General features: G+C 38.1%; 1 protein-coding gene and 2 long non-coding RNA genes across 3 annotated transcripts; all 3 read left to right on the forward strand.

The window, feature by feature from the left end:
• Positions 1–898: 898 nt before the first annotated feature.
• Positions 899–2483, forward strand: LOC121636165. Its single transcript, XR_006009662.1, has 3 exons — positions 899–954; positions 1180–1360; positions 2306–2483. It is a non-coding gene; the product is annotated as an uncharacterized LOC121636165 (long non-coding RNA).
• A 4989-nt stretch (positions 2484–7472) lies between these two features.
• LOC121636166 lies at positions 7473–8424 on the forward strand. Its single transcript, XR_006009663.1, has 3 exons — positions 7473–7594; positions 7790–7842; positions 8072–8424. It is a non-coding gene; the product is annotated as an uncharacterized LOC121636166 (long non-coding RNA).
• Positions 8425–14932: 6508 nt separating this feature from the next.
• LOC121636167 (probable E3 ubiquitin-protein ligase HERC3) lies at positions 14933–18337 on the forward strand. The gene is made up of 7 exons (XM_041979448.1): positions 14933–15027; positions 15116–15192; positions 15403–15630; positions 16579–16670; positions 16758–16885; positions 18097–18152; positions 18246–18337. Exons 1-7 carry the CDS (start codon positions 14933–14935, stop codon positions 18278–18280), a joined length of 711 nt encoding a protein of 236 aa, XP_041835382.1. The 3' UTR covers positions 18281–18337.
• Positions 18338–26575: the final 8238 nt, after the last annotated feature.

The following is a 26575-nucleotide window of genomic DNA, read 5'->3' on the forward strand; positions in this document are numbered from 1 at the left end:
CAAAAATGTCAGGTGACTAATAAACAGCATTGTAAACATACCACCATAGTGGTGATCCATGGCAGAGAGCATTGATTTAGTTTAGGTCCATTTATAACATACAGTGAGTAATGTGCCTGCACACCTTCATTTCATCACCCACAACTGGCAGAAAGAACACGTAGTTTATCCATTAAAAACAACAGGTGACTAAACTGCTATGACTAAAACAAAATAAAATCATAATAAATAATAGGCCTAAATTAAAGCCAATTAGTTCCATAAGTATATTAAAGAATGCAAATGGTACCATCTAAAAAGAAATATATGGTCATTCTTTTTTAAAAAGCTGAGTAATCCAGGTGTGGTTAAGGCATAGGAAATGAATTTCCCTGCAAAGGGATTAATAAAGTATTTTTCATTTTTCATATTCCACTGAATCAAAATCTATTGAGTACATCTGTGGTGATGAGACTAAGGACCACAGTAAGGACCACTCATCTAGTCGCCCCATAGTGACAAGGACCACTCATTACAGTGGTCCGGACCATGGATGTTATCGCCCCCTAGTGGCAGGGACCACTCATTACAGTGGTCCGGACCATGGTCTGGACCAGACCACTATTGCTGCGACAACCCCTACTGCCATTAGAGTTGATTCTGATTTATAAAAGGAAACAGGCATGGGACTCACTCTTTTAGAAATCTGAGTCCTTTCCTATAATTCTGTTTTGCGCTGCAGTTATGCTGTGAATTTGTCGGATGTCGGATAGTGTTTTTTCTTGTTGATTTGTCGTACGTCAGGAAAACCAAAAACAAAAATGTGTGAACAAGCAGTAGTTTGTCCAACTTGCACTCTAAAGAAGCATAATCCATTCAGATGTTTCAGGCTTTTTGTTTCTTATTTTTCTTTCATTTCCAGCTTTGAGTAAAAATGAGACGGAGGATGCACAGAAGAAGAAAGATAATGAGAAGGTAGGCGCTTTGGAGTCACTGGAAAACAGCTGGTTTTCATCTGGAAAACTGATGCCAGTTTTTTTGATTAATTGCAGCAAAATCTGACAAATGAACTTTTCATCTGTTTTCATCTGTGACACAATTTTTTAAAGCTTAATCCAGTTCACATCTGATCAGTGAGTTGACGTAAACACAACATTATGACAACATGATTCATCCAGTGTTTTATTTTGACCATTTTAGGGGCACGGCAAGCACAAGCCAGAAGGCAAAGAAAAGTCCAAGGATGGACATGGACATGGACCTGGACATGGACAGGGCCACGGTCGCGGTCAGGGCCACAGCCATAATAAGTGAAGAAGATAAGAAGACTTTGAACGAATAGGAAGGGGAAATAAGAGGATCCTCTTCCTCCTCTGATGAGGTGAAGTATACCCACTTCTGTTTAATAATTAGAGATTTCACAATCCAACCAATTTAATTTGTTCCATTCTGGTTTCAGTAGAGGAAACATCAAGAGTAAAATTTTAATCACCACATTTTTGATTGCTTTCATGTTCAGTTCTGTAGTCAGTAGAAGACAAAATAAAATGCAGCTAAACAGTTAACATACCAGACCCTTCACAGTTTAAAGGTGGACAGCTTTATTATCTCCTGATTTGTGTACAAAGACTCCACAACAGGCGTTACCAGCAATGCCTTTGTCATTCACACACCACACCCAGCTGTGTATGTATGCGCGGGTTCATATTTTTTATAACACAATCTGCATGCTGATTCATGTGTAACATGTACCCTCCAGCAGAGTTCTCTACAGTCAAACTGTTGCAAATATTTCTATAATTGAATGGCTGTTCATGCAAGTAACGACAACTAAACCAGCCCAGAGAGGGAAACAAAGTGTAACCGGCCAGACAGTAGAGTCATAGAAAGAGGTTTAGCTATAAAACCTCTGTTTAAGAGAACATGTTGACTTCAGTCCCTGATTAAACTTTCTTATATTGTTTTTAAAAATGAAAAAAACAAAAAACAACCTAACAAAAAAGAGAGTATGTACATGTTCAAATTATATTTAGCACAATGTGCATGCTAATTTATGTGTAACACATTCTTTCTAGCAGAGTTCTCTGCAGTCGAACTGTTGCTCATACTTTATTTTATTTTAGTTAATCATGGTCTCTAGATAAACTTTTTAACATTTCTAAAAAAAAAAAAAAAAGAAAAAAAAAGAAAACACTGACGTTTGCATGCTTATATTACTGCTAGAATGAGCCATACATTAAAGATGGCTGCCATGGCACTTTGGATGTTCTTAAATATATTATATATCCTTCTGCAGTAACATTATTGTCCTTTTTTGTCATTTCAGAACTGATGGATCCAGCTGCCCTGTTTTTCACTCTAATCTTGTCTATCGATTTAAAAGAACGTATAATCAGCTAATTTTCTTCCTTTCTACTAACTGGTGCCATGGAAACAAGGCTGAGACTTTGTACCCAAACCTGATTTTTGGAACTAAGTGTGACAATAAAAATATCTAAATGGGTTTTCTCTGTCAGAGTGCTCCTGTCTGATCTCACCACTAGATGGAAGTGTCTCATATTTTTAAGCTCAATTCTATTTTAAGAATTTTAACAGAAAATATCAGTTTGATCCTGAAATACTTTACATGTTATATAAATGTAAAAACAGAAAACATAAATAGGCAATAATTTAGATAGGTAGATAGAAAATACTTTATTAATCCCTTTGGAGAGTCCTCAGGGAAATTTGGGTACCAGCAGCAATACAACACCAACAGTAAAGCAGGATAAGCACTAAGATATAATATGTACAGGTATAAAGTAAAATAGAGGCAATAAGGTGCGAGAAAAGTATAAAATAGAATGCAATAAAAAAAAGATAAATTAAATAAAATAATATAAACAAGCATTACACACAGTAGAGGTGGTACAGATTACCAGTTCACTTATTGCACATATAAGTTATTGCAATTGTTTGTATGGGTTATTGTGCATGTGTTGTATCAGGCGGACTGCACACCTCCTTCTCCCCCCTCCTTCTCCCCCTCCTGCCTAATGCAGAGTTGTACAGTTTGATGGCTCGGGGGACAAAGGAGTCTCTGAGCCGGTTGGTCCTACTCTTGGGGAGGAGCAGCCTGTTACTGGTCAGGCTTCTCTGTGCACTGATGACAGTGTGCAGAGGGTGACTGGCATCATTCACAATAGCCAGTAGTCTTTTTAGTGTTCTCCTCTCTGCCACTGTCACCAGGGAGTCCAGCTTCATGCCAACCACAGAGCTCGCCCGCCTGATGAGTTTTTCCAGCCTGGTAGCACACCTTTTTGTCATGTTACTCCCCCAGCAGACAACAGCATAAAAAAGCGTACTAGCCACCACAGACTGATAGAACATCCACAGGAGTGTCCTGCAGATGCAGTTTTGTTGACGAGATAAAATAAAAATCAAACGTCTTTAGAAAAACAATAAATAGATAACTGATTTAGAAATGTTAACATGTTTCATGGGTCAAATTGAAAATACTAAAAGGAAAATAGAAAATCTTGGTTGCAAAAGATCCAATTATTCAGAACTAGTAGGATGAAAGTGACAAAATGCAGGTACATACACAAAAACAAAGCATTTGTGTCTTTAAAAAAATACAGAAAAAAAGAGAGGAGAGAGTAGCAAGGTAAGACTAGACAAGTTTATTTGTATAGCACATTTCATGTACAAGACAATTCAAAGTGCTTTATATAAAACATTAAAAGCCTTGCAAGAAGCAATAACAAGTGTATTAAATGACATAAAATAACTTAAATCACAACATAAAGAAAAAAAAGAAAAGAAAATTGAAAAAAATGCAAGAAATAAAGTTCCAGGGTGAATTAACAATTGTTGTGAGTGTACAAGAGCAGAGTGTGCATCGGTGCGGCATTTGAGTGGTGGCGCCAACTGAAGCAACAGGAAGTGCTGCAAAGTGATGCTATGGTGGCCCTATTTCAACTTGATAGGAATCGATGCGAGCTGATGCTGCCCAGCGCTCGTGAACCCTCCGGAAGTGTGCTTTGTAGGCGTAGCTTTGCGGGTAAGTCTGAAAAAAAAAAGGGTTTGGACTTTTGAATTGTGTATTTTCAAAATGTTGCTTGCTCAAACCATTTTTCCAGGATCTCTTACCTAATGGATCATAAGAAGGTTGAGCGGAACTTGAATCATTTGGATCAGAAGCCTGTTCCAGAAAGGAGGTTCAGCTAGCTCTGGGTCTAAAAAGACACTCTGGGTTAGGAGGAGGAAGAGGACAATGAGCCAATGATCTATTTTATCAACAGGTGTTTACTTTGGGTGATGCTGCTGTAGGACTTCTATCACTGCAGCACAAACACTTAGACTTCAATGATAAAAGGAAAAATATGTTTTTATCCATGTCATCAGTTTTATCTGAGTTTCTTCATCAATGTTGCCTGTTTAACTTCAGTCGTCACATCTGCTGGTTTTATTACAGAAATTATCACCATGGAGACGGTTGGTGAGATGATGCTGCATGAATTCTGAATTATGATCTTTCTGTTGGTACAGTAGTCACAAATGGTGACCAGTCATGATTAACTTTTAAGCTGTGATTAATCTGATTATTATTATATATATATATATTTTTATCATTTGACAGCCCTGGTATTTATTCATCTTCTAAAATCTCTGGAATAGCATTGGTATGGACAACCCATGTTTGACAGCTGTGAGAAGACATGTAGAAGATGGTTCTTTTTGGTGAACCTGCCAGCAAGGAGGTTTATATGATGGAGTCAGTTACCATGGTAACAGATTTGTGATAAGACTTACCTCACTTTCTGGAACAGAAAACCCAGAGCTTCCCTCAACTCAGGGTTAGCATACTCAAGAGTGCTGATATAGCTTGCTTTCTGGAACATACCTCAGGTGTTTTGCTGCAGGGAATCATCTAAAACCTGCAGGATAGTTGGTGATCCTGAACTGAAGTGCAGCATATTGGTCCTCCTCTCTACGTTCAGGAGAAACTGCTATGAACTGCAGTATTAGTATTTCAAATTTCTCTATTGGTCCAGTTGGTGTTTGGTTGACATTCAACGCTTGTCAGCATTTGTCAGTTTAAGCTAGAAATCAGTGCCGTCCCTAAATGCTGGCAGATAAAAGGTCAGTACAGCTTGATTCTTAGATATAATGCAGTCTTCTAAGCAGACAAGACTGCAAGCGTCGCATAGCGGATTACTCAATACAACTAAAAGTGACTTGTGATTTGACTTGGACTTGAGCCATAAGACTTGAGACTTGACTTGGACTTGCAAAATAAGGACTTGTGACATCTCTGCTTGATAGCTGCTAGCCATTTATCACATCTTATAACAACAGCACAGCTTTGTGAAATGTTTAATAGAAACTCTACAATAATCAAAAAAAAGTCTATGAGGAATGATGTCAAGGTCTGGAGCTGGACCCAAGAAGGAGAAGACAAGGTTGGTGTTCTGTGAGTCTTTATTTACAAAGTGATATTGGTGCCAGGTGTAATCCGGTGACAAGCGAGGCAAGGAGCAGGCTGGTAGGAAGAGCGGAGAGCGGGCAGACAGGATTCATGAATCCAAGGATTTATCCAAAACCGGGGGCTTGGAAGAGAATAAAGGTCGGTTAGAGCACAAGAAAACACCAGAAGACTTAGATCTGCTTAGAGCCAGTTACCACTTTAAGATCCTGGAGTCTTTATACCAGCTTCTAACAAGCCTGATGCACCTCAGCTGTGTGGTCCTGATTGGAGAAGCCACCTTTCCTCCAAATAAGGAGAAAGGCGAAAGCCGCACTGGCAAGTGCAGACCATGACAAATGATGCTGAAAATCCAAAGGTGTTACGCTTTAGCAACCTTTTGTTTTCACAGACTAAAGACCCAGATGTGACTACTTACACTGTAATGTTAGTTCTGATTGAAATAGAAATCCCTGGCCATGGCACTGAAAGTCTTGTAGAGTAACTACACACACACACACACACACACGCACACACACACACATACATACACAAATGAAAACAATTTTTAGACATTTTAGCTAAGCTAAGTTAAATTATCAAGATGAGTACTTTAAGTGCATATGTGCAGTTTTCCAGGTACTATACCACATATTAAGCCCACCTGTACAATTCCTTGTTAACATAAAACAGTTAGTCACAATGGGGGGGAAAAAAAGAGAATTTAAGTGACTTTGAATGTGCCATGGTTTTTGGCACAAGACAGGCCGGTCCAAGTATTTCAGAAACTGCTGATCTACTGGGATTTCCACACACAACCATCTCTAGGGTTTATAGAGAATGGTCTGCAAAAGAAAATATCCAGTAAGCAGCTCTTGTATGGACCAAAATGCCTTGTGGATGTCAGAGGTCAGAAGAGAATAAGCAACCTGGCTGGAGATGATAGTAAGGCAGCAGTAACTCATATAAGCATTGCAACAAGGTATGTAGATGTCATGCCTGCTCCTCCTGCACCAGTACGCTCTGCTTCACCAGAATTCTGATCACCGGTTCTAGGACTTCATCTCCCAGGACTCATCTGTTCCAGCTCATCGGACTTCACCTGCCTCTATCCTCATCAACCTAACAAGTCACACCTGTCCTCCGGCCTACTTAAACCCGCAGCACACTGCAGAACTTTGTATGGTCTTGTCACACCTTTGGTCTGTTAGAGCTCCATTAAAATCCTTCTCTCAACCAGCCTGCGCTTGTGTCCGACTTTCAGCCGATCCAATCTTACAGTAGAATACCCTCTCTAAACACACAACACAATGAACCTTGAAGCAGATGGGCTACATCAGCCGGAGACCACACCAAGAGACACTCCTGAGAGCTGAGAACAGGAAACTGAAGCTACAATTCACACAGTCACCAAAATTGGACAATAGAAGATTCACGTGGTGTGTGAGTCTCAATTTCAGCTGCAAGATTTAGATGGTAAATCTAGAATTTGACAACAAAAAGAATTCATTGACCGTTCCTGCTTTGTATTACTGGTTAAGGCTGCTGCTGGTGGTGTAATGGTGTGGGGAATATTTTCTTGGCACATTATGGGCCCCTTCTGTACCAGCTGAGCATCACTTAAACACCACAGTCTGAGTATTGTTGCTGACCATTGCCAATCCCTTTATGACCACAGTGTAGCATCTTCTGATGCTACTTCCAGCAGGATAATGCTCCATGTCACAAAGCTCAGTTCATCTCCACCTGCTTTCTTGAACATGACAATGAGTTAACTGGACTCCAATGGATTCCACAGTCTCCATATCTCAATCCAATAGAGCATCTTTGGGATGTGGTGGAACAGGAGATTCTATAAGCACCTCTATCATTTAACATGAGAAAATAAAGACATCCTCTCTATCCTGTATATTACTTCAATCTATCTAGAATTATGTTAAAAAATAAATGGGTGGATGGATCACATGGTAAACACACATTAACTCTGACATTTCTGCCTGTAATTAAACACCACTCCCAGGTGAAAGTGATTCAGTTCTAGCCAGCAGCAAACTGGGGTGTGGTCTGTTCCTGTACTTTAGGTGCAGTCAAACTGTTTTTGACAGGTAGAGAAGCAAACAATCAAATCCAGCACGGTTGGGATCATAATGGATTCGAATCAGCCATCAAGTAATTTTTAATTGTCTCTTAGTTGGTTTTCTGCAAATTAGAAAATTATTTTTGTTGTTGATTTGTCGTACGTCAGGAAAACCAAAAACACAAATGTGTAAACAAATAGTAGTTTGCTCAACTTGCACTATAGTCTAAAGGAGCATAATCCATTCAGATGTTTCAGGCTTTTTATCTCTTTTCTTTCATTTCCAGCTTTGAGTACAAATGAGACGGAGGATGCACAGAAGAAGAAAGATAATGAGAAGGTAGGCGCTTTGGAGTCACTGGAAAACAGCTGGTTTTCATCTGGAAAACTGATGCCAAAATTTTTTTGATTAATTGCAGCAAAATCTGACAAATGAACTTTTCATCTATTTTCATCTGTGGCACAACGGCTTAAAGCTAGTTCCTAAATTCACATCTGATCAGTGAGTTGACGTAAACACAACATTATCACAACATGATTCATCCAGTGTTTTATTTTGACCATTTTAGGGGCAAGGCAAGCACAAGTCTGAAGGCAAAGAAGAGTCCAAGGATGGACATGGACCTGGACATGGACACAGACCTGGACTTGGACATGGACACGGTCGCGGTCAGGGCCACGGCCATGATAAGTGAAGAAGATAAGAAGACTTTGAATGTTCTTGATTAAGAAGGGGAAATAAGAGGATCCTCTTCATCCTATGATGAGGTGAAGTATACCCGCTTCTGTTTAATAATTAGAGATTTCACAATCCAACCAATTTAATTTGTTTTGTTCTGGTTTTAGTAATTACTTACCTCTATTTTTCAACATGAGAAAATAAATTACATTCTTTATCCTGTGTAACTACGTTCTATCTAGAATTATGTTTACTAAGTAAATAAATAATAAACGGATGGATGGATATTGTAGTAAATACACATTAACTCCGACATTTCCGCCTGTACCTAAACGCAACTCCCAGGTGAAAGTGATTTGGTGGTAGCCAGCAGCAAACTGGGGCGTGGTTTGTTTCTGTGCTTTAGGTGCCGTTAGTGTGCCTCTAGAGAGAGAGTGGCGCCACCGGAAGCTCAAAACGCTTGCCGATCACGTGGTCCATGTAGCCTCCAAAAGTTCCAGGAAGTGCTTGGCGGCCAATACAAAATAATAAGAAAACTACGATAATCGGTAAATAATGATCAATGAAGGCTTTGCAATATTTTTATAGTTGTGTTCATTGATATGAATCATGTTAAGTTTACTAAACCTGTATGACATCAACAGCAATGTAAATCGTAATATTTTCTGTTTTTTTAACTTTATCTTTCAGACTTGACTGAGGCATACCAACAGGTGACGACAATGATTTACCAAGTGACTACACAATAAATCTAGGCTCACAGCATAATGATAACGGTTCTTACAGGAAATCTATATCCAATAAATAAAATTTAGATCCCAATTCATTTCAAATAAATGGGTTATCTATTCTTACTTATTAGTATCTACTTGTGTGAATTGCTTTTAAGTCTTAAGACTTATTTTGACTGAGGCAGACTGATAACTAAGTCTGGACTCACAATATAATGTGTTCTTACAGAAAATCCATGGCAAATAAATAAAATTTTGAATTCAATTCATGGAAAATACATGGCTTTCTATCACTATTTGTTAACTATCCCAAGACTTACTCCCTACATATACATAATAAATCAGACAAACACCCTTTGTTTTCCAAATGCATTTAATACCTAAAAGAATTCCTTTACAATAGCATAAAACTCGACTAGATCAGCATGTCTAGCCATTTCTTTTCTCTGCTATCCTTGAATACAGTCTTCACCATGGTATGCTGTGCTGCATGGGGATGCTCCAATCGCTCAGAGAAAGGCGTGCGTATGTATGGCTTCCCCAAAGACAGGGACAGAAGGAAAATATGGATGGCCAAAGTCAGCAGGATACATTTGACCACCATCAGGGACTGTAAAAACAAAAAAATATGTGAGGTAATCATATTAAAACAATGCATTTACACATTTTCAAAGACCATATCATTGGGAAGTTTAATATTTTTAAATTAAACACCGAGAACACATCACAGAGAGATTTATATGGTTGAGGTTGCAGAATGTAGAAAAAAAAGACAGGAAACAACACTTAAAAGTGGCCAAACCAGGAAGGTGAAGAAGAACAGTATCCCAGTTAACGTCAGGCAACCCCAGAACAGCTGAAAGTTCTTCAAGACAATGCTGCACGAGGGAAGAGTGTTATACTTCCCTTAAGCATCTCTCTGCTTCTCTGCTCTCATCCTGCACACTGAGTGCTGTATAGTGCAGCAAATGCATTCAAGTACAATCAGCCACTTATTTTGTATTTGTATATTTTGTTAAGTTCTTAAGGTTAACATGTTTGTTACATTTAACAGGTTAGGTTTTATAGTTGCAAAGATTGTAAACATATATACTAAGAGTATTGTGCTATCTAATACTGTGTATTCATTTTCATATCTTTGTCCATTATTCCACAGCCTTATAAATACATTAAAATTAAATAAAAATGTAACTACAATTGCTCTCCCTACACATTAACCTCGCTATCAACGGCGTTGGATCAATTTATATTGACGAACAGAATTTACATTCATCAGCCTGTGGCATCTGTTGCTATCAGACTGGCCTGGACAAAAGATTATGGAACTTAATCTTCCAGTTACCTCATCAATATGTGATTACAAACAAAATCAAAGATGTACTATTCAAAATTGTGCACAGGTACTACCCTTCAAAAGCAAATATTTCTTCTTTTGTTCCTACTGTAAGCAACACTTGTTCATTCTGTGGGTGTGAGGGAGAAACCATTGAACATGTATTTGTTGATTGTTTTCATGTAACTTTTTTCTGGTTCCACTTACAAAGATACATTTCCCAAAAGATTAGAAAAGACATATCTCTGAGCAAACTCGAAAAACTTCTAATAGTAACTAACTCTAATTTTTTAGCTAATGAAAAATACATTATTAATTTAATAATTATTTTAGCAAAATATTACTTGCACAAAATGATTTGGCAGAAAAACATACCCTCCTTCTCCAATTTCAAGATAACAGACCTTAATGCATATTGGAATAACATTGAAAACTTAAAAAAGAAAAACAATAAACTAACTAAAACTATTCAATTAGTTAACCATTTTAATCTGAAACATTAGCAGATCTCTAAGTGTTCTTTGTTTACTTTATTTTAATTTATTTTCATGTCTTGTATTTGTATCTTTGGTAATATTCGAGATGTACATCTGTCATTTTTTATTGACATATTCGTTATTTTTGTATTGTTCCTTTGAACTTTGTCAATAAAAACTTTGAAAAAAAAATAAATAAATAAATAAAAAAAAAATAAAAAAAATCTGTTGCTATCAGTGTGCTAGCATAAACTTTTATCGGTTTATAATCTCTAAATATATTAATCTAGACGGTGACAATCCGTCAACATATTTATTTACTCCTGTCAAGTTGATTTCGATGCACAACTGATATGGAAATATGACTATTAAAACATCTTACCTTGAAGAAGTGTAGCTCCGACAATCTGCTCTTTTTTTTTTTTTTTTAATTTTTATTGAAGTATTGAAGCATATAAAAGTGTACAAGGAACACTGTAGTAACGACAGCCACCAGGGGGTTACATACATTCAGAGGCTGTAATTTAGAGTCACACAGTTACAGAAATACATTAAAGAGAGCACATATGTTAAGGGTCTTAATGGCTTTCATATTTGTTGAATTTTTAATAGTTATAATATATTGCTTGGCTTCATTATTAAACACGAGAAATAATGGTTTCTGATTAGTGTAACGACATTTATGGATATGCCATTTGGCTAAATAGATAATAAGATTAATGATATAGAAGTGTTGACTTTTTTCGGCTGGAAAGTCAGTGAAGCCAAACAATATATGCTCAAAACAAAGTGAAAAGAGAGGCTCGATATGAGTAGATATAAAGGTACAGACATCTTCCCAGAATTTAGTAGATAAGGGGCATGACCAAAACAAATGAAATACATCCTCAGGGTAAATTTCACAGAGTGAACACATAACATCAATGTCTTTTTTGAATCGTTGTAAATAAACTTTTGAGGGGTAAAACCTGTGAATTATTTTGTAAGATACTTCCTTAGTTTTATTGTTGATTAAGTATTTGGCAGGTAGGTTCCAGATTTTTTCCCAATCAAGGTTGTCAACAAAGGAGTTCCAATAAGCTACCACATATGGAACTGATACAACATCCCTCTGAAACAATGAGCGTATGCGGCGATTGCTGTCACGAGTAGAAGAAAAACATATTGGTCCAATTTCAAGTCTGTTCAGATCAATCGGTAACAAGGTTTGACTTTGACCCGCTATAGAATTAAATAGCATGATTACTCCATTGGGGATTGCATTTCTGATAATATTAAACTCTTTAATAGGAAGTAAGATGCTATATTTTTGGGTGAATTCTTCATAAGTCATTAAAGATCCATCAGAGTTAAACAGTTGATGGACTAAGAGAATGTTGTGGGAAAACCAGGAAGGATAGAATAAACATTTGTTTCTGAACAAGATGTCTTTGTTGTTCCATATGTAGTATCTATGTGGGGAAAAATTATGTTTGTAAATCATTGACCATGAAAGAAGCATCTGTTTGTGAAAGTAGGAAAGTTTCGCAGGTAATTTTTCAGCTTTGTAATTACAAAAAAGAAGAAAATCTAAACCCTCCGACAATCTGCTCCATTGAAATACGTTGACCGTCGCTTAGCTTTTGCTAACTTCCGGGAACTTTTGAGGGGCTCCATACGCCGCCATTGCTGTGAAAAAACTGAACCATTGCAGTGAACCGAGATGGCGCCACTCTCTCTCTAGAGGCACACTACTACATAGTGCCCTCAATAGGGGTCACGCCATTTTGCAGGGATGTTCGAATGTTCTGAGAGAAAAAAGTAGTGCACTCAAAATTACCCACAATGCACCTTGAAAAGTAGTGAGCATCAATGGTCACTGGATGGGTCAGTATAGACCACAATGCATTGCGGACAGAGGCTCAACATGGCGCAAGGACGCACGTTTGCTGTTGCCGTGGTGACGGCTGGTAGTCACCAGCTTCATGCTTCAGGAAGCTTCATGTCTGAATCACCGAAAGAATGAGTGCACTATGTAGTGTGCTTTATAGTGCAGCCCTATGTAGTGAAGGGGGGAGTCACGGAATGGACGGAGTCACTTGTAGGTTTCTGAAGAGTAAAAGTGAAGCTCGTTGGGCGTTCCCACCGTCGCCATTTTGGTAGCATCACGCATGCGTTAGTCCCGGAAAAACCAAAAAATGGGCAAAGAGATTCAGCTGGGAGGGGGACTGTGAAGGTGGGGGTGGATGATTGACAACCATCAAACTTTGAACTGCCTGTATCTAAGAGCTAACCGAGCTAACCCTGAGCAACAGTAGCTAACCAGCTAACAGAGGTAGGCGGGCTAAAGCTAAGACACGCTGTAGCCAGCTAAAAACTGCAGTTGTGCTGCACTCTACCTTCTTTCCGCGGATATACGATACCTGTCAATTAAAATGACATGCCCCTAATTATGCCGAATTTCAAGATTAAATAACATCCAAAGAAAAAAATCACCCCCCTCACAGTTGTCATGAAGGTAAACTTAATTAATCCTAAAATGGATTTTTGTACCAGGCTTTAAACATGTTTTTTTCTGCTGTGAAGTTGGCCTTTTTTACATGGGAGTCTTGGGGATTTGCTCTGTTTTGGAGCCAGACCCTACCAGGTGAGGGGTGAACTGCAATTTTTTTGCGCTTCTGCATAGGCTTCACATTTTACAAGTGAAGCTTATTGCTTGGTTCAAAAGCAAGCTATTTTATATTGTTCAGTTGATGTTTTTATAGGTTGGATGGAGTCCGTCAAGCTTAATGTTACCACCCCGACATGCAAAATAGATCAGGAAATATTTATTTATTTATTTAAAGAAAAAAAAACACTGTTAATGGAAATAAAATGATATTTCAGATTGAAATCAGATATACTGAGTCAGCTAGCTTACCATGCAGTGAACTGGCAGCCATTTTATGTTGAAATTTACAACCCTGTCAAATTTTTCATTGTGAGGGGGTGGTATTTTAGAAGCATACACCTGTGAAGTTGTTTTAAACTTGAAATGTGTTCTAAAATATTAGTATCTAATAAAGGACACTTTACTAGTAGGAAAACACAAGATTTTTAGAAATTATTTAATATATTAGTGGTCATTATGTGCATATTGTCCGTGACGGGGTGGTAAAAGAGTGACTCCCTAGTCTGATTAAATATAGGTGATATTAATATTACAGGTAATATTAAAATATTTTATATCTGAGGTGGGAAAATAGGTCTTTTTGGAGGTTTAACCTATCTTTTACATTGTGGATTTCTTAAAATAATTTTTGCTCTTGATTAATTTTTTTTAATTACTAAGTGAAAATGGCACCCGTTTCATAGAATGACTGCCCATGTCGCCTATTGTAAAGACTGGCACTGGTTTTAGCTATATTTAAAATGTCGATTTAGCTATACGTTAGTTTGTTTAAACCAAAGACATGACAAATATCAATTTATAACAGTCTAACAAACTTAATTGAATAGCAAGGTATTCACAGCAGTTCCGACACAAAATGAATGTGATATATCCGGCAGTCCTTGAAGGCACCATCCGCTGAAAACAACACTGCCGAGTCAGAGACGGTCATTCAGTCTAGAAGACATGCAGCTGTACTGTTGGGGAGACAGCTCCAGTGGGCAGTTTGGTCCACAGGCAGCCCTTAGTCCAGTAAGCTGGACAGTCCCTGGAATTATTTCCAACATCTGCTGTGGAGAGCAGCACACTTTATTCCTGAATGCAGAGGGGGGCGTTTTATCATCTGGACATAACTCACAGGGACAAATTGGACGAAAAAACAGTGATGCAAAAATCTTTGGTGAGTTGTGTTTATAAAATATTTATTTACTTTAGATAGGCAAAATATTTCATAGTCAATAGTTCAGGCAACGAAAGTTAAGCAGAAATAGGCTTGGACTTGTGATGAGTTCAAGTGCAGGTGGAAAAATTGGGCGATCCGCGATTTCGGGCGAATAAGTGGTCCGTTTTAATTTCGTTTTAAATTACAGAAACCTAGTTAAACGTACAAATATTAAGTAAACACAATAGTAATGCTGTGTATAATATTTCACTTTACTGTCATAAAAATAAATATAGCTACTGCCGTTTTTGTTATATCTGATTAGTATATAATATCATCCATATGTGTGATCAGCGTACCGGTAGTCCTTTTGAAAGTTATTCCATCATTTAGGAAATATTAAGCCTCAATGAGAGAGAGATGTCTGCATCTGGACACGTGTTTTCCTGGGGTGCAGGAGATGATGGACAACTGGGAGCATACCCGAGACCACAGCATAACAGTTACAGACCAAGGCAAGACTTCAGTCTATGGAGTATACCAACATACAAACAAACTATTTTTAAAGTATTTATAATAAATCATTGTCTCTCCAACATACAGCCGGGTCCCTATACCATTGTCCATACAAATAATTCAGGTAGCTTGTGGAAACTTCCATTCCCTGGCGTTGACTAATGGTAAAGACAACAAGCACACTGATGACAGTTTTGTGTGTATATGGAAAGGAGGCAAGTTCATTCTCATGACTTGAAATGTTTCAAGGCTGCTTGACTAACCATGTTCTAGTGAAATCACCTATATTATAGTTGTGAATGATTTCTGTAAATGTCTCAATAACAACTTTTATCCCTTTTCATTTATTTTCTTTGTGTCTTACCACTTTCCAGGAGGAGATGTCTTCTCATGGGGTTCAAACACTCATGGTCAGCTGGGTCTAGGCAAGGAGGTGTCAAAGCAACACAAGCCTGTCCTGGTGTGTGCCCTGTCTGGAGTAGCAGTGACCCAGATATCAGCTGGAGGGAGCCATACTCTGTTCCTCACACTCTCCAGCCTGGTGTATTGCTGTGGAGCCAATAAGTCAGGCCAACTGGGGCTCAACAGGGTGGATGAAAGAGGTAGCGTTATTTTTTTTTAAATATACTCTTAAGGGCCTGATTTACTAAAGATTTGTGTGTGTAAAAGTATGTTCAAACTTGATAGCATATTAGCACATGCTAAAACATGTTGGAGTTGATGTACTAACTGGACAAACCAAGCTTGACAAATGGACAAAATAATGTGCACAACTGTTATGACCCACTTTAGGGGTATGAGAGGTACGCAACAACAATCCATTTACTGCTTTCACACTTGATGAATGTGTAATTTGGGCATCTCTGCCAGAAAGAGCAAAATATTTGGAGGAACAGATGCAAATAGATCAACGTAGCACACGCAATGTGATTTCCCAAACATGAAACTGATTGCATTGGCTGATTTTGTGTCTTTATTTATCACGTATTAAAGACAGGTATTAACTGGCACAACTTTACACAGAAATGGCTGCAGTTATTGTTGCAAGGAGGAGGCATAGATGCCTTAAAGGCGATAGAGAGACCACATCTTTTCTGATTGTGTAAAAATTTTTGGAATGCTATAGGCAGACTATTGATTTCTCTGCTGGAGTTCAGCAATATTCTCATTTGCCTCGTCCTCTAATATATGTCTCCATCAGGTCGAATTTCCTTTTAGGATTGTGACCTTCCTGCTCTGCTTCTAAGCTTTCTGTGGCAAAAGCATAATGCACGCTAAATCCTCATTTGAATACTGCTGTTTGTGCCTGTAATCAACTGCGCCAACAATCTCAGTCAATCATAAACAAACAACATGTGCAGTCTATTTGTGTGAGCAGACAATTTTGTGCACTTCATCAGGGGTTTTAGTAAATCAGGCCCTTAGTCTTTCCAACCTAAAGGTGGAACATACTGGCAGTGACTTATTCTTCACATCAGCCACTTTTACTCACTGTAAGTATCCTTATTTAGAAAAACAATCCTGTTGTCCATCTTTTGGTTTTATATCAGGCAGGTTCAACATCTGTATGGTACCTGCTCTCAGACCTCTGGGTGTCTCCTGTATAAGCTGTGGAGAGTCACACACTGCTGTGTTAACAAAGGTGATGACAATCTTCTGACACCAAAATTCTGAATGTAAAGATAATTAATCAAAGAGATCATCCATTATTGGATTCTGTGATTTCTAGGATGAGAAAGTTTTCACTTTTGGAGATGGAAGCCTTGGTCAGCTCGGTCACAAGTCCTCCACCAATGAAGTGAGACCCAGACTGGTTGGCGGTCTGGATGGGTCTGCATCCCAGATTGCATGTGGCAGGTAAAAACTACAATTTGTTTAATTTTAGGTTTATTTATTAAAAATAATATTTTAGTAACTTGGTGAACCTCTGTTAAGATAAAGCCATTTTGTCTTATTAGATATAGTATTAATCCTGCTTCCTGTGGGCTTTTAGCAGTGGGGACAAAGGTCAAATAGGAACTGGACAACCACACGGCAGTCTGTCCCCCACCCTGGTTCAGCTCCCATGGACCTCTGATAGTGGTATGTATGTGATGGTCCTGGGGATGCTTGGCTAAAAAATTTATATGGAGTCTTTAATCTGCTGTTCTGCCTCAGTGATGTTTATTCTAGGAACTATTCTAGATAAAGCATGAAGTGGACAGAGAGACCAAGGCTGTGTCCAAATGTCCACCCTACTCCCTAACCCCTCGTTGACTACGTAGGACTGCAATATATAGCACACTACATAGTGTTGGTGATTTGATACGAAAACAGCCTATTTTTTCCTCGCTGCAGATCACATGACTACCAGCCGTCACTACAGCAACTACAACACACGTCAAGATGTCATTCCAATCCAAAGTTGTGGGTAACACAAGTTTTTTTTTCTATTTCAACAATGCATTAACACCACTCAAACATTGAATATGATTAATAAAATACTTACATTTAAAGGTCATTTCGCACCATGTTGAGCTACTGCCCGCAGTGCATTGTGGTCTATATTGACCCGTCTTGTGACCATCAATGCTCACTACTTTTCAAGATGCATTGTGGGTAATTCTGAGTGCACTACTTTTTTCTCTCTGGACATTCGGACACCCCTACAAGATGGCGTGACCCCCATATAGGACACTTTGTAGGGAGTAGGGTGGACATTCGGACACAACCCACATCTTTTCTGATCGTGGGAAAATTTCTGGAATGCCAGAGGCAAATATTATTGAAACATATGGTTGTGTTGCTGTGTTGAACACTATGTTACACAGGATGGGCTGTAGCTGCTGTGCTCTAGGACAGCTGGCATTGAGAGCAGTCCCAGATATGATATTGTTTGATATGCATGTCTGATGACCTCCCATGTGTCATCAGATGGGACTTTTGCTTGAATTAGAATTGGTAGTTTTACTCTTGTACAATTTCTCAGAAAATTTAAATGTCATAAATTTCTGGATCCCGTATAGGCTTATTTTAATACCAGGAGATTTAAATTTAATTTCTAATTGTACTATTCTGGGCTTATGCAGACTTAAAAATATCAGCTGGATGGAATACAAACTTCATTTACTCTTCACCTTCATAGGTAGTGTAAAAATGATTAAAAACAAATAGTTTCCACAAATATTGAAGAGGAAAAAACCTTTTGACTACTGGCTAACTTCCTCTGTCTCTTAAGAACTGGGCTTGTGGACAGATCACTGGGCGTCTTGATGAACCCAAACTGCAAAAATGGTTAAAAATGAAGCACAGCAGCGTGGAGGCAAAAAGGTAATTGCCATAATTCTGGAGTTTTTTATTTTTATGGAGTTATTTATCTTTTATAATTGCATTTATTTACTATTTAAGTTTGATTAATATATTTCCCCTTGCCCGTAATGTTTATAAGGCTTAATCATTAATTTTCCCTCTTTGTCTGACAGAGAAATAAAATCAATGTTTTTGACGAGTTCAAGTCTTGTTGCAAGTTTCACAAAAGCCAAGTAAGTCAAGTGTTCTTTTTCTCTTGTGTATGTGTTTGTGAATTAAGTTTCAGAATTAAATGTACAGCCACTCAGTCCTTTTGTTTAAACATTTTGAATTTAAAATCAGTGGATCTCCACTGGAAGCTGGAGCCTTAATGGTGGACCTTGAGGCTGCGAGCCAAGCTTTTGACCAGTTGCTGGCAATCCCATGGATCAAACAATCAGTTAAGGAGACATTATGTCTAAAATCATACACATTTAATTTGACTGAGATTTGACCACATTTATTTGATACATTTCAGACATGTAGAAAAATTGCTGTGTGATCTTACACAACTTCTGTCCATGCAGGTGAATATAAATCCCCTGGTTGAGTTGCTTATTGACTCAAGAACTGCATTGAAATCTCCGGAGATCCTCCTGGTTCTGCTGACTTGTCCCCTTCTGCAAGAAGACTCTAATGTCATGAGTGTAGTTTTGCCTCTGGCGATTATTTTAGCAGATATCAGCGAGAAGACCCTGGAAACATTAAGTAAATTACTTTAAATAAATGTACCTTTTGTACAGTCTGTCGTAAAAGTTTCTCGTGAAGTACATACCTCTCTGTGTCACGAAAAACATCACCTGGTTTTACCCTGTAGAGGGCGTTATGAGCCATTTTTTACCCACAAAATCCCGTTTTTTAAATGAACAAAAAATACAAATTTTATAGTTTTCATCACAGTTAAGTAATACTGTGTTTACAGCTCAAAAACACCCATTTTTGGGTGCACTACCCCTTTAAATTCAGAGACTACAGATAAACAAAAAGCAGGTGTAATCTCACACTGTCATTAACTTTTATTTCCGCAGCCTCCTTTTACACCACTGCAGCTTGTATTCACCGGTAATTCTGCCTCTTTTCACTCTCATGGGCAAACACATTTATTTCTGTTGATTTATAAAACTAATAGTTTTTTTAGTTGTATAACTATTTGTACAAGTTTTAAATGTTATATTACAATCTATTTGATATTATATTGTTTGATATTTATGTCAGTAGTAAGCTGTAATAACATAAAGAAAACTAAACCTGAACTTGAGGAGAGCCTAAACTGAAAACCAAAGAATAGACTGAAGAAATGATGCTACACAGAAATCCCCTAAAAGGACCGAAGCGCACACACTCCCAACACATTATTTATTATACCACGTCACCTTACTATCGATTTTTTCTGTTTTTTTTTGTGCTTTTTAAAAAAAACATGTTTATTGACTCTTCCAAAATCAAATGTGTTGTTTAGAAATCTCTCTCTCTCTCTCTCTCTCTCTCTCTCTCTCTCTCTCTCTCTCTCTCTGTATATATATATATCTATATTTATATATAGATATATATATATATATATTTATTTATTTTTTTATTTATTTTTCTTTTTCCGAATCTTACAATTAAATTCCGTCTTTATGATTGCTATTGCAACCAGATAATGAATTACTTCTTTTTTCTTTTAAGGATAATGGTGGTCGTCTCTGTCAGCTTCCATTCTTATTAAACACATCATGGTCTTCAAAAGTGCCCTGGCCTTCATGCTGAAGAACGGCCTTTTATCAACTCACAACCCTGGAGTTAAATACCTGCTGGAAGCCCTGAAGCTGCTCTACAAAGTCAGTACTAAATGCTTCCTTCCAACCAGCAGTGCATTAAAAGATATAGTTAGTTTCTTTCTTTTCTTTTCTTTTCTTTTTTAAACATGGGGTGAAATTTTGAGCTATCACCTGCTAGATATGCAACAATGTAAAAAAATGTTGATCAGTACAAAGTTAACAGGTCCCAACGGTGATGTCTTGCATGTGTTTTGCTATAAAATCTATTGTACAGCATAACGAGTTGTGCTTCATTGGACAGTTATGCTTGGAAAGTCACAAAAATCTATATTTCTTTAGACATTTTTAAATGAAAATATTTTTGATTTTATCATTTTTTTAGGCAAACAAAGCTGGAAACTCCTACAAAGTCCCGCTGAGCACCTTCTATGTAGAAGAAGTCAGTACTACTGTGGAACCACATGCGGACGTCACTCTATGGATTACGTTTTCCAAAGTGGAGGTAAAAGCAGGCAGTGTCATATAAACGGTGCTCTTGTTTGCACATTTTTCTTAAAGGGGTTCTAATATGCTCATTTCAGGGTAATTTAATATGAGTCCACAAGTCCAGGATTCAGTCCAGCATTTTTCACATACCCCTTTATTTATTTATATTGATCCCCTCAGATCAGCCTCTGCTAGAAACTCTTCATGCTGCTTCTGGTTGGTCAACTGGCAGGAGTAGTTGTTGGGAGCGTGCACTGTTTTTGTCATAGAAAACACCAGCAGAACCGAAGTAATATAAATTTTCAGTAAACAATGTCAACACAAAACATGAAGCTATATATGTCCTGCATTAGACCCTGAAAACAAGGGTGAACAACTCAACAGCCCGCAGCAATGAATGCAGCTGGATGTACAGTATCTGTTTGATAAATACTCTGCTTACCAGCTATAGTCTCTCGGTGACACAGGGATACTGTTGTATACATTTTACTGATTTTTCTGGGAGTCTTATCATTGTATTAGCAGAATAAAAAAAATACTGTTTTTAACTTGGACACTTGAAAGTATGTTTAGAACATTCATTCAAAAAATTGAATGAGTTCTATTTTATAACCTGATGAAGGTGACATGCTCCTAGAGCCTCATAAAACGGACAGGGAGGAAACAGGGAAGAAATAAGTGCTGTTATGGCCCTAAATAAATGAATGTTACCACAAATGGCCATGGAAGTTGACTGAGTTAATCTTTTCTCACTGGGAACCCATGTTTCTTCTCGTTGTCTGTCCTCAGGCCTCAGATGGGAGAATCTATGAGCATGTGAAAGACTATCTGGTAGAGCTGTGTCGCACTGAGCTAGAGGCCTCCCAAGCGACGCACAACACCTACCAGTTCCTCTTGGACAAATCCACCAGGGTGAATCGAATGTGGTGTAGGACTGCCAACTGCTCATTTGAGGTCTTTGAGTCATTATGTCTAAGGGAACTATATTTTAACATTTTTCTAAATACGGTATATATTTGTTGTATTTCTATGTGCATCACCAGACTACTTCCGTTTAAATGTATAAACAAGCTTGCATAGGTCTCAGTGTACTGTGCTCTGTGGGACTGCTTTCTTATGCTTGCCTGCAAGTCTTTTGCTCACATGCATTTTCTAAAACATAGATTTTGCCCCAAATTTTGACTTCATCCCCTCACAAACAATTTTAATATGCTGAAATCTGACTTATTGAAAGACGTCTTCCAGGAGGCGGCTCTTTACCTGTCTGCAGGGATGACTGTTGTTTTGGTATCAATACTAATTGTATTTTTAAGTATTTGCAATATCAGTAATCAGTGGGAAACAATTTATGTACAGACAGAAAAAGAAAAGTAACAACAATAATAATTAGTACAAAGTGATTTTGACAGATATTTGCATTCTCCAATGCAATCCTTTAAAATATTCTAGGGCTACAGTGCAGAAGTCCTACTCATTTTAGTTTTCATTTTTGCCTCGACCATCCTCCTCACTTAACTTAACAAGTTCTTTTACCTAAATTCGCATGTGTTACGACCACTTGTTGAACCAGGGGTGATAGGTTCGTCAACAAAACAAATAAGACGAAATATAAAATAATAACAGTTATTTATTTACAAACAACAAACGGGTTCAACATAAATCAAGGCATCTAAGGCCATCAATTACAACAAAAGAAACATAATTAACTCAAGGTGTCCTCAATCGAGGTAAACAATAAACTAAATTAACAAACACAAACTCAAAAGATTCCTATAAACCAAAATACTGCTCTAACAATTAATCAAACTGGAGCTATGTTTAATCTATAATTAATATACCGTTGATTCAACAACAAAAGATGTCTGCTAAACCCAAAATACACAAAGTAAAGAAAGAACGAGCGCAGAATCACAATCAAATCAAGTACTCAAATGTCTAACTAAGGGAAGAAGAATGCTCTTACAAACCGCTAAGCGTCAACCAACCAACCACTACTATTACAAGTCCCAAACTGGCGAACTGTGGGCCTGAAGGAACACAGCTGCCCTGATCACCGTCACCGCCTCCCTTTTAAGGACCGGCACTCCCGCTGGTTGGTCACCGAGGAGGAAGCAGTGTGTCGGTGCTGTCCTGTAAGATGAGTGGGGCGGGGCTCCCCTGAGCAGGTGGAACCGAGGACATCCAATCACCATACAGGAGGGAACGAAGGTCTCGCAGGCCAGGAGCAGGGTTGCAGATATGCAGCAGACATTCACATACACGTCCAGGCCAGAGGCCAGGGAACGTGACAGCATGTCACAATCAAATCCAAAATCGGTGTATAAATAAAAAAAACATTCAACACTCACCCTTTGTAGATCTGAAATGTGTTTGTAAAAAATGATGCAGTTTGTTCCTTCATGGTTAGTGGCTGATGCAGTCAGCATGGATTCACAGAGGTTAAAATAGAGTTTTTAAAGCAACAAATTTCTAATCAAATGAACAGGATTAACTATCTACGTTCTGTTTTATCTCTCAGATAATACAAGAGTTCAATCAGCAGTTGTTTTTGCAGGAGAATCCTGTGTTTCACAAAGCACACGACTTCCAGTTCCAGCCCAGCGAATGTGACATGGTAAGACTCGGATAGCTCCACACAGCTATGCCGTATTAACATCTATACCCATGCAGCAGTGTTTTACTTTGTTAAAGGTCCACAGATTGTTTGCATATGAACCTGCTCAGTGCCAGACGCTGTTTCTGTCCTTATGACAGACAGACACTCACACACTGAGACACATGTAGGTATGAACCAGCATTCCTACTCTACTACATGTTGGATGTTCCCTCCTTATATTCTTTCTCTCCCATATTGTAGTTTCCATGTGTGGACAACGTCCTTAGCAAATATCAGTGTGCTGAATTCCTGAAAAAGAATTCTCACTTTATTCTTAATGAATTTAAAAAAAACACATGAAAACATTGGGGGCTGAGAGGTTTTCCAAACTGAGCCAAAGCTTTGATCATTCTTACTCTCTAGAGAAATCTTTGGGTCTTTTATATCCTGCTTTTGGAGATTTCTTCATGTTAGAAATTCAAGATGGAATAGTCCACTTAACTAGTGTCTGGAGACCACATAACAGAGGCATGAATCAGCCCTGTGCTCTAATTTTGATTGCCAGTGCCAAGCAATGTGTGTCCACTGGGAACTTATCTTTCTAGTGTTTGAATCTTTTATCTTTCACAAAAGCTCAACTAAAATCTTTTAAATTCAACTAGCTGCTGGATGCTAGAAATATTTAAGATTATTGTCAAATGATGAGAGTGTGTGTGATCACAGTAGAACAGTTGGATGTGTGCCGTCTCACTCCTCAGGAGACCATTTCAGACTTAGAAAGCAATGTCTCTTAGAGGACACAGTTACTAATTCCTCCGTATGAAAGCTTTCCTTTTCTCCTGTGTCTGAGTCATATTGTTCTTTCTTCTACTTTCTATCTACGTCTCTCTTCTCAGCTTCTCTTCCCTCTCTGGTCTTTTTCCCTTTGCTGCTACTCAACATTTTTCTGTGTATAAATGTTCTACACCTTTTCTTGTGTCTTCTTGTTCCTGTTCAATCTTATGCTAACACTTTTCCCCCATTAACCCATCCCTGTATGTGTATGTGTTTGCACTGCTGCTCTTGGGTGTGTGGATGCCTCCTACCCGTCTGTATGTGTGCACGGCAGACTCTGAGTTCGGTGCAGCAGCTGGTGGACATTGAACCATCGCCCGTCAGTGCCATGAGAATGACCCTGGCACAGGTAGTTTTAACTGTTGTTAGCATCCCATCTTCATTTCCGACACAAACCATAGCTCATTTACTCCATCCATGTCCTGATACTTTGTCTGGCCTGATAACATTTACTTGAAAGTGAACTGTAAAGGAACCTCAACTTAAAATTTTCCTTCAGGTTTTCATCTACAAATTTAGCTTTCTTGTTTGTTTTTGCTGCATGATCAGAGTGAATCAAACTAAGATGAGTACATAGTCTTTAGGGTTGCTCTGTTGATAAAAGCAATGTTGCCTTAAAACTCACTATCTGTGATCATGACACCTTGATAGATTTTCCTGAAAGGAGAAGCTTATTAATTGCTGAAATTGCTGGTTACTGATAGCACAGAACAGTGTTAGAGCATACAGTAAATGATGTCCCCTGCCTAAGCATACATTGATGTACAAGGCAGTGTTTTCTTTTCCTAGATTAAATTCTAATTAACAGTCAGACAGTAACTAGACTCAACTAAAATAAAAATATTTACGTCCCATTTGTGTTATCTAGAAGTGTGGGTCCATCCCTCTTCTTAAACAGACAGTGGACTAGCTATCACAACAAGTTAAGGCAGATTGAGCACATGTCATATGCAAACAACTTTTTGCCCTCTCTGATAACACCCTGGGTTATTTTATTATTACAGGACAAATTATGTTTTAGCTTACTAACAACTTTTGACACATCCTTGTGCTCTAAAAATCTTTACTTTTAAACATGGTTTTCCAGTCTGACTTAAGGAAGATGTTGTTCATCATAACAAATGGTGGTCAGGATCGTACCCATGTAAGTTTTAGTTTCTGTATAGATTCTCCTTATTTAGTTAATTATAGTCCAAGTTATTACAAAGAACTTCAGTTATCAGAGAGCTATGTGCATTATGTCACAGTACGTGTCATAATATCATGTGCAGGGCTCTTGTGCAGACTTAAATGCACAAGGAGTACTTGCTGAGTCCAAAAGAGGAGACAAGAGAGATGACTAAATGTATAGTTAGATCCATGTATTTAGAAGATGTTTTGATCCAGCCACTAAACCATCAGCTAAGCTGAACAAAAACTACCCAAGTTCTTGGAAATAATGAAGAAAAATGACATGTCAGGGTCAGCCTTGCATTTCATTGGTTAATAAAGTGGATCACTTTTTCTGTTTGTACACTTTCAAAGTTTAATAACCATGTTTAGTTAAATTGCTCTGCTTTATGCTGTAATGCAGGTTGTGTGGGTACTTTGTTCTCCTATATACTCAAATGGCAGTTATTATGACTTTTGATGTTGTAATTATAGTACAGCATGATCCATCATTTAGAGTTCACTGTGGCGTCTTTTACATTGCACCTCGTTCATAGGATGACTACTACTGAAGTTAGTTTCTCATTAACTTTTGTGACCATTTAAAAAAGAACTGGATATTTGACATAAACATATTTATAATCCAAGTCATTTAACAGGCTCTTAGAGACTTACCACCATGTTTTAGGAGGGAGCTGATGTGAGAATGAGGACTTTAAATCAGCTGCATGACATTCAAAGAGAAGACTTGTGTATTTTTTGTGCCAGCATTAATTTTCATTACATTCAAATGCTTGTAGGTTACCTTATGTCCTTAATTTGATCAAAGTATCTGGACAAAAAAACAAAAGAAAAGAAAAATTGGATTTAAGACTAGAAAGAACTCTTTTCAGGGAGCTTCTGCAGAACAAGAAGTAAGCTCTTTGTTTTGTGCATATACTTTCTGGCAGTCAGAAAAATGAGCCCAAGTGAAATCCACACGCAGACGTCTTAAAATTGTGCAGCAGACATCTTAGGGCTCATTTAAACTTGCATGAGGGTATTCATTTGCTCAGCTCTTGTCCCCTGCAGATTGGTATTTGGTATACAACATATACAGATGGCAGTATAGTATACAGATTAGCCATAACATTATGACAGTATGCCTAATATGGAGAAAGTCCTTCTCATACTTCTAAAAAAGCTCTGACCAATTAGGGTGCAAACATTTCAGGGTGTCCTGGGGTGTCTGGTACAGGACGTCTTGATCCTTTGTGCCATGTGGGTCGTGGGATGGAGTCCTTGTGGATTGGGCTTGCTTCCAATAGATGCCCTAAAATCGATATCAGGAGAGTTTGGAGGCTGGGTTAACACATCAGATCCTTTGTTGGGGCTTTTGACTACTTCCTTAGCAGT

Source organism: Melanotaenia boesemani, unplaced genomic scaffold (genome assembly GCF_017639745.1).
Source record: "Melanotaenia boesemani isolate fMelBoe1 unplaced genomic scaffold, fMelBoe1.pri scaffold_161_ctg1, whole genome shotgun sequence".
Taxonomy (NCBI): Eukaryota; Metazoa; Chordata; class Actinopteri; order Atheriniformes; family Melanotaeniidae; genus Melanotaenia; species Melanotaenia boesemani.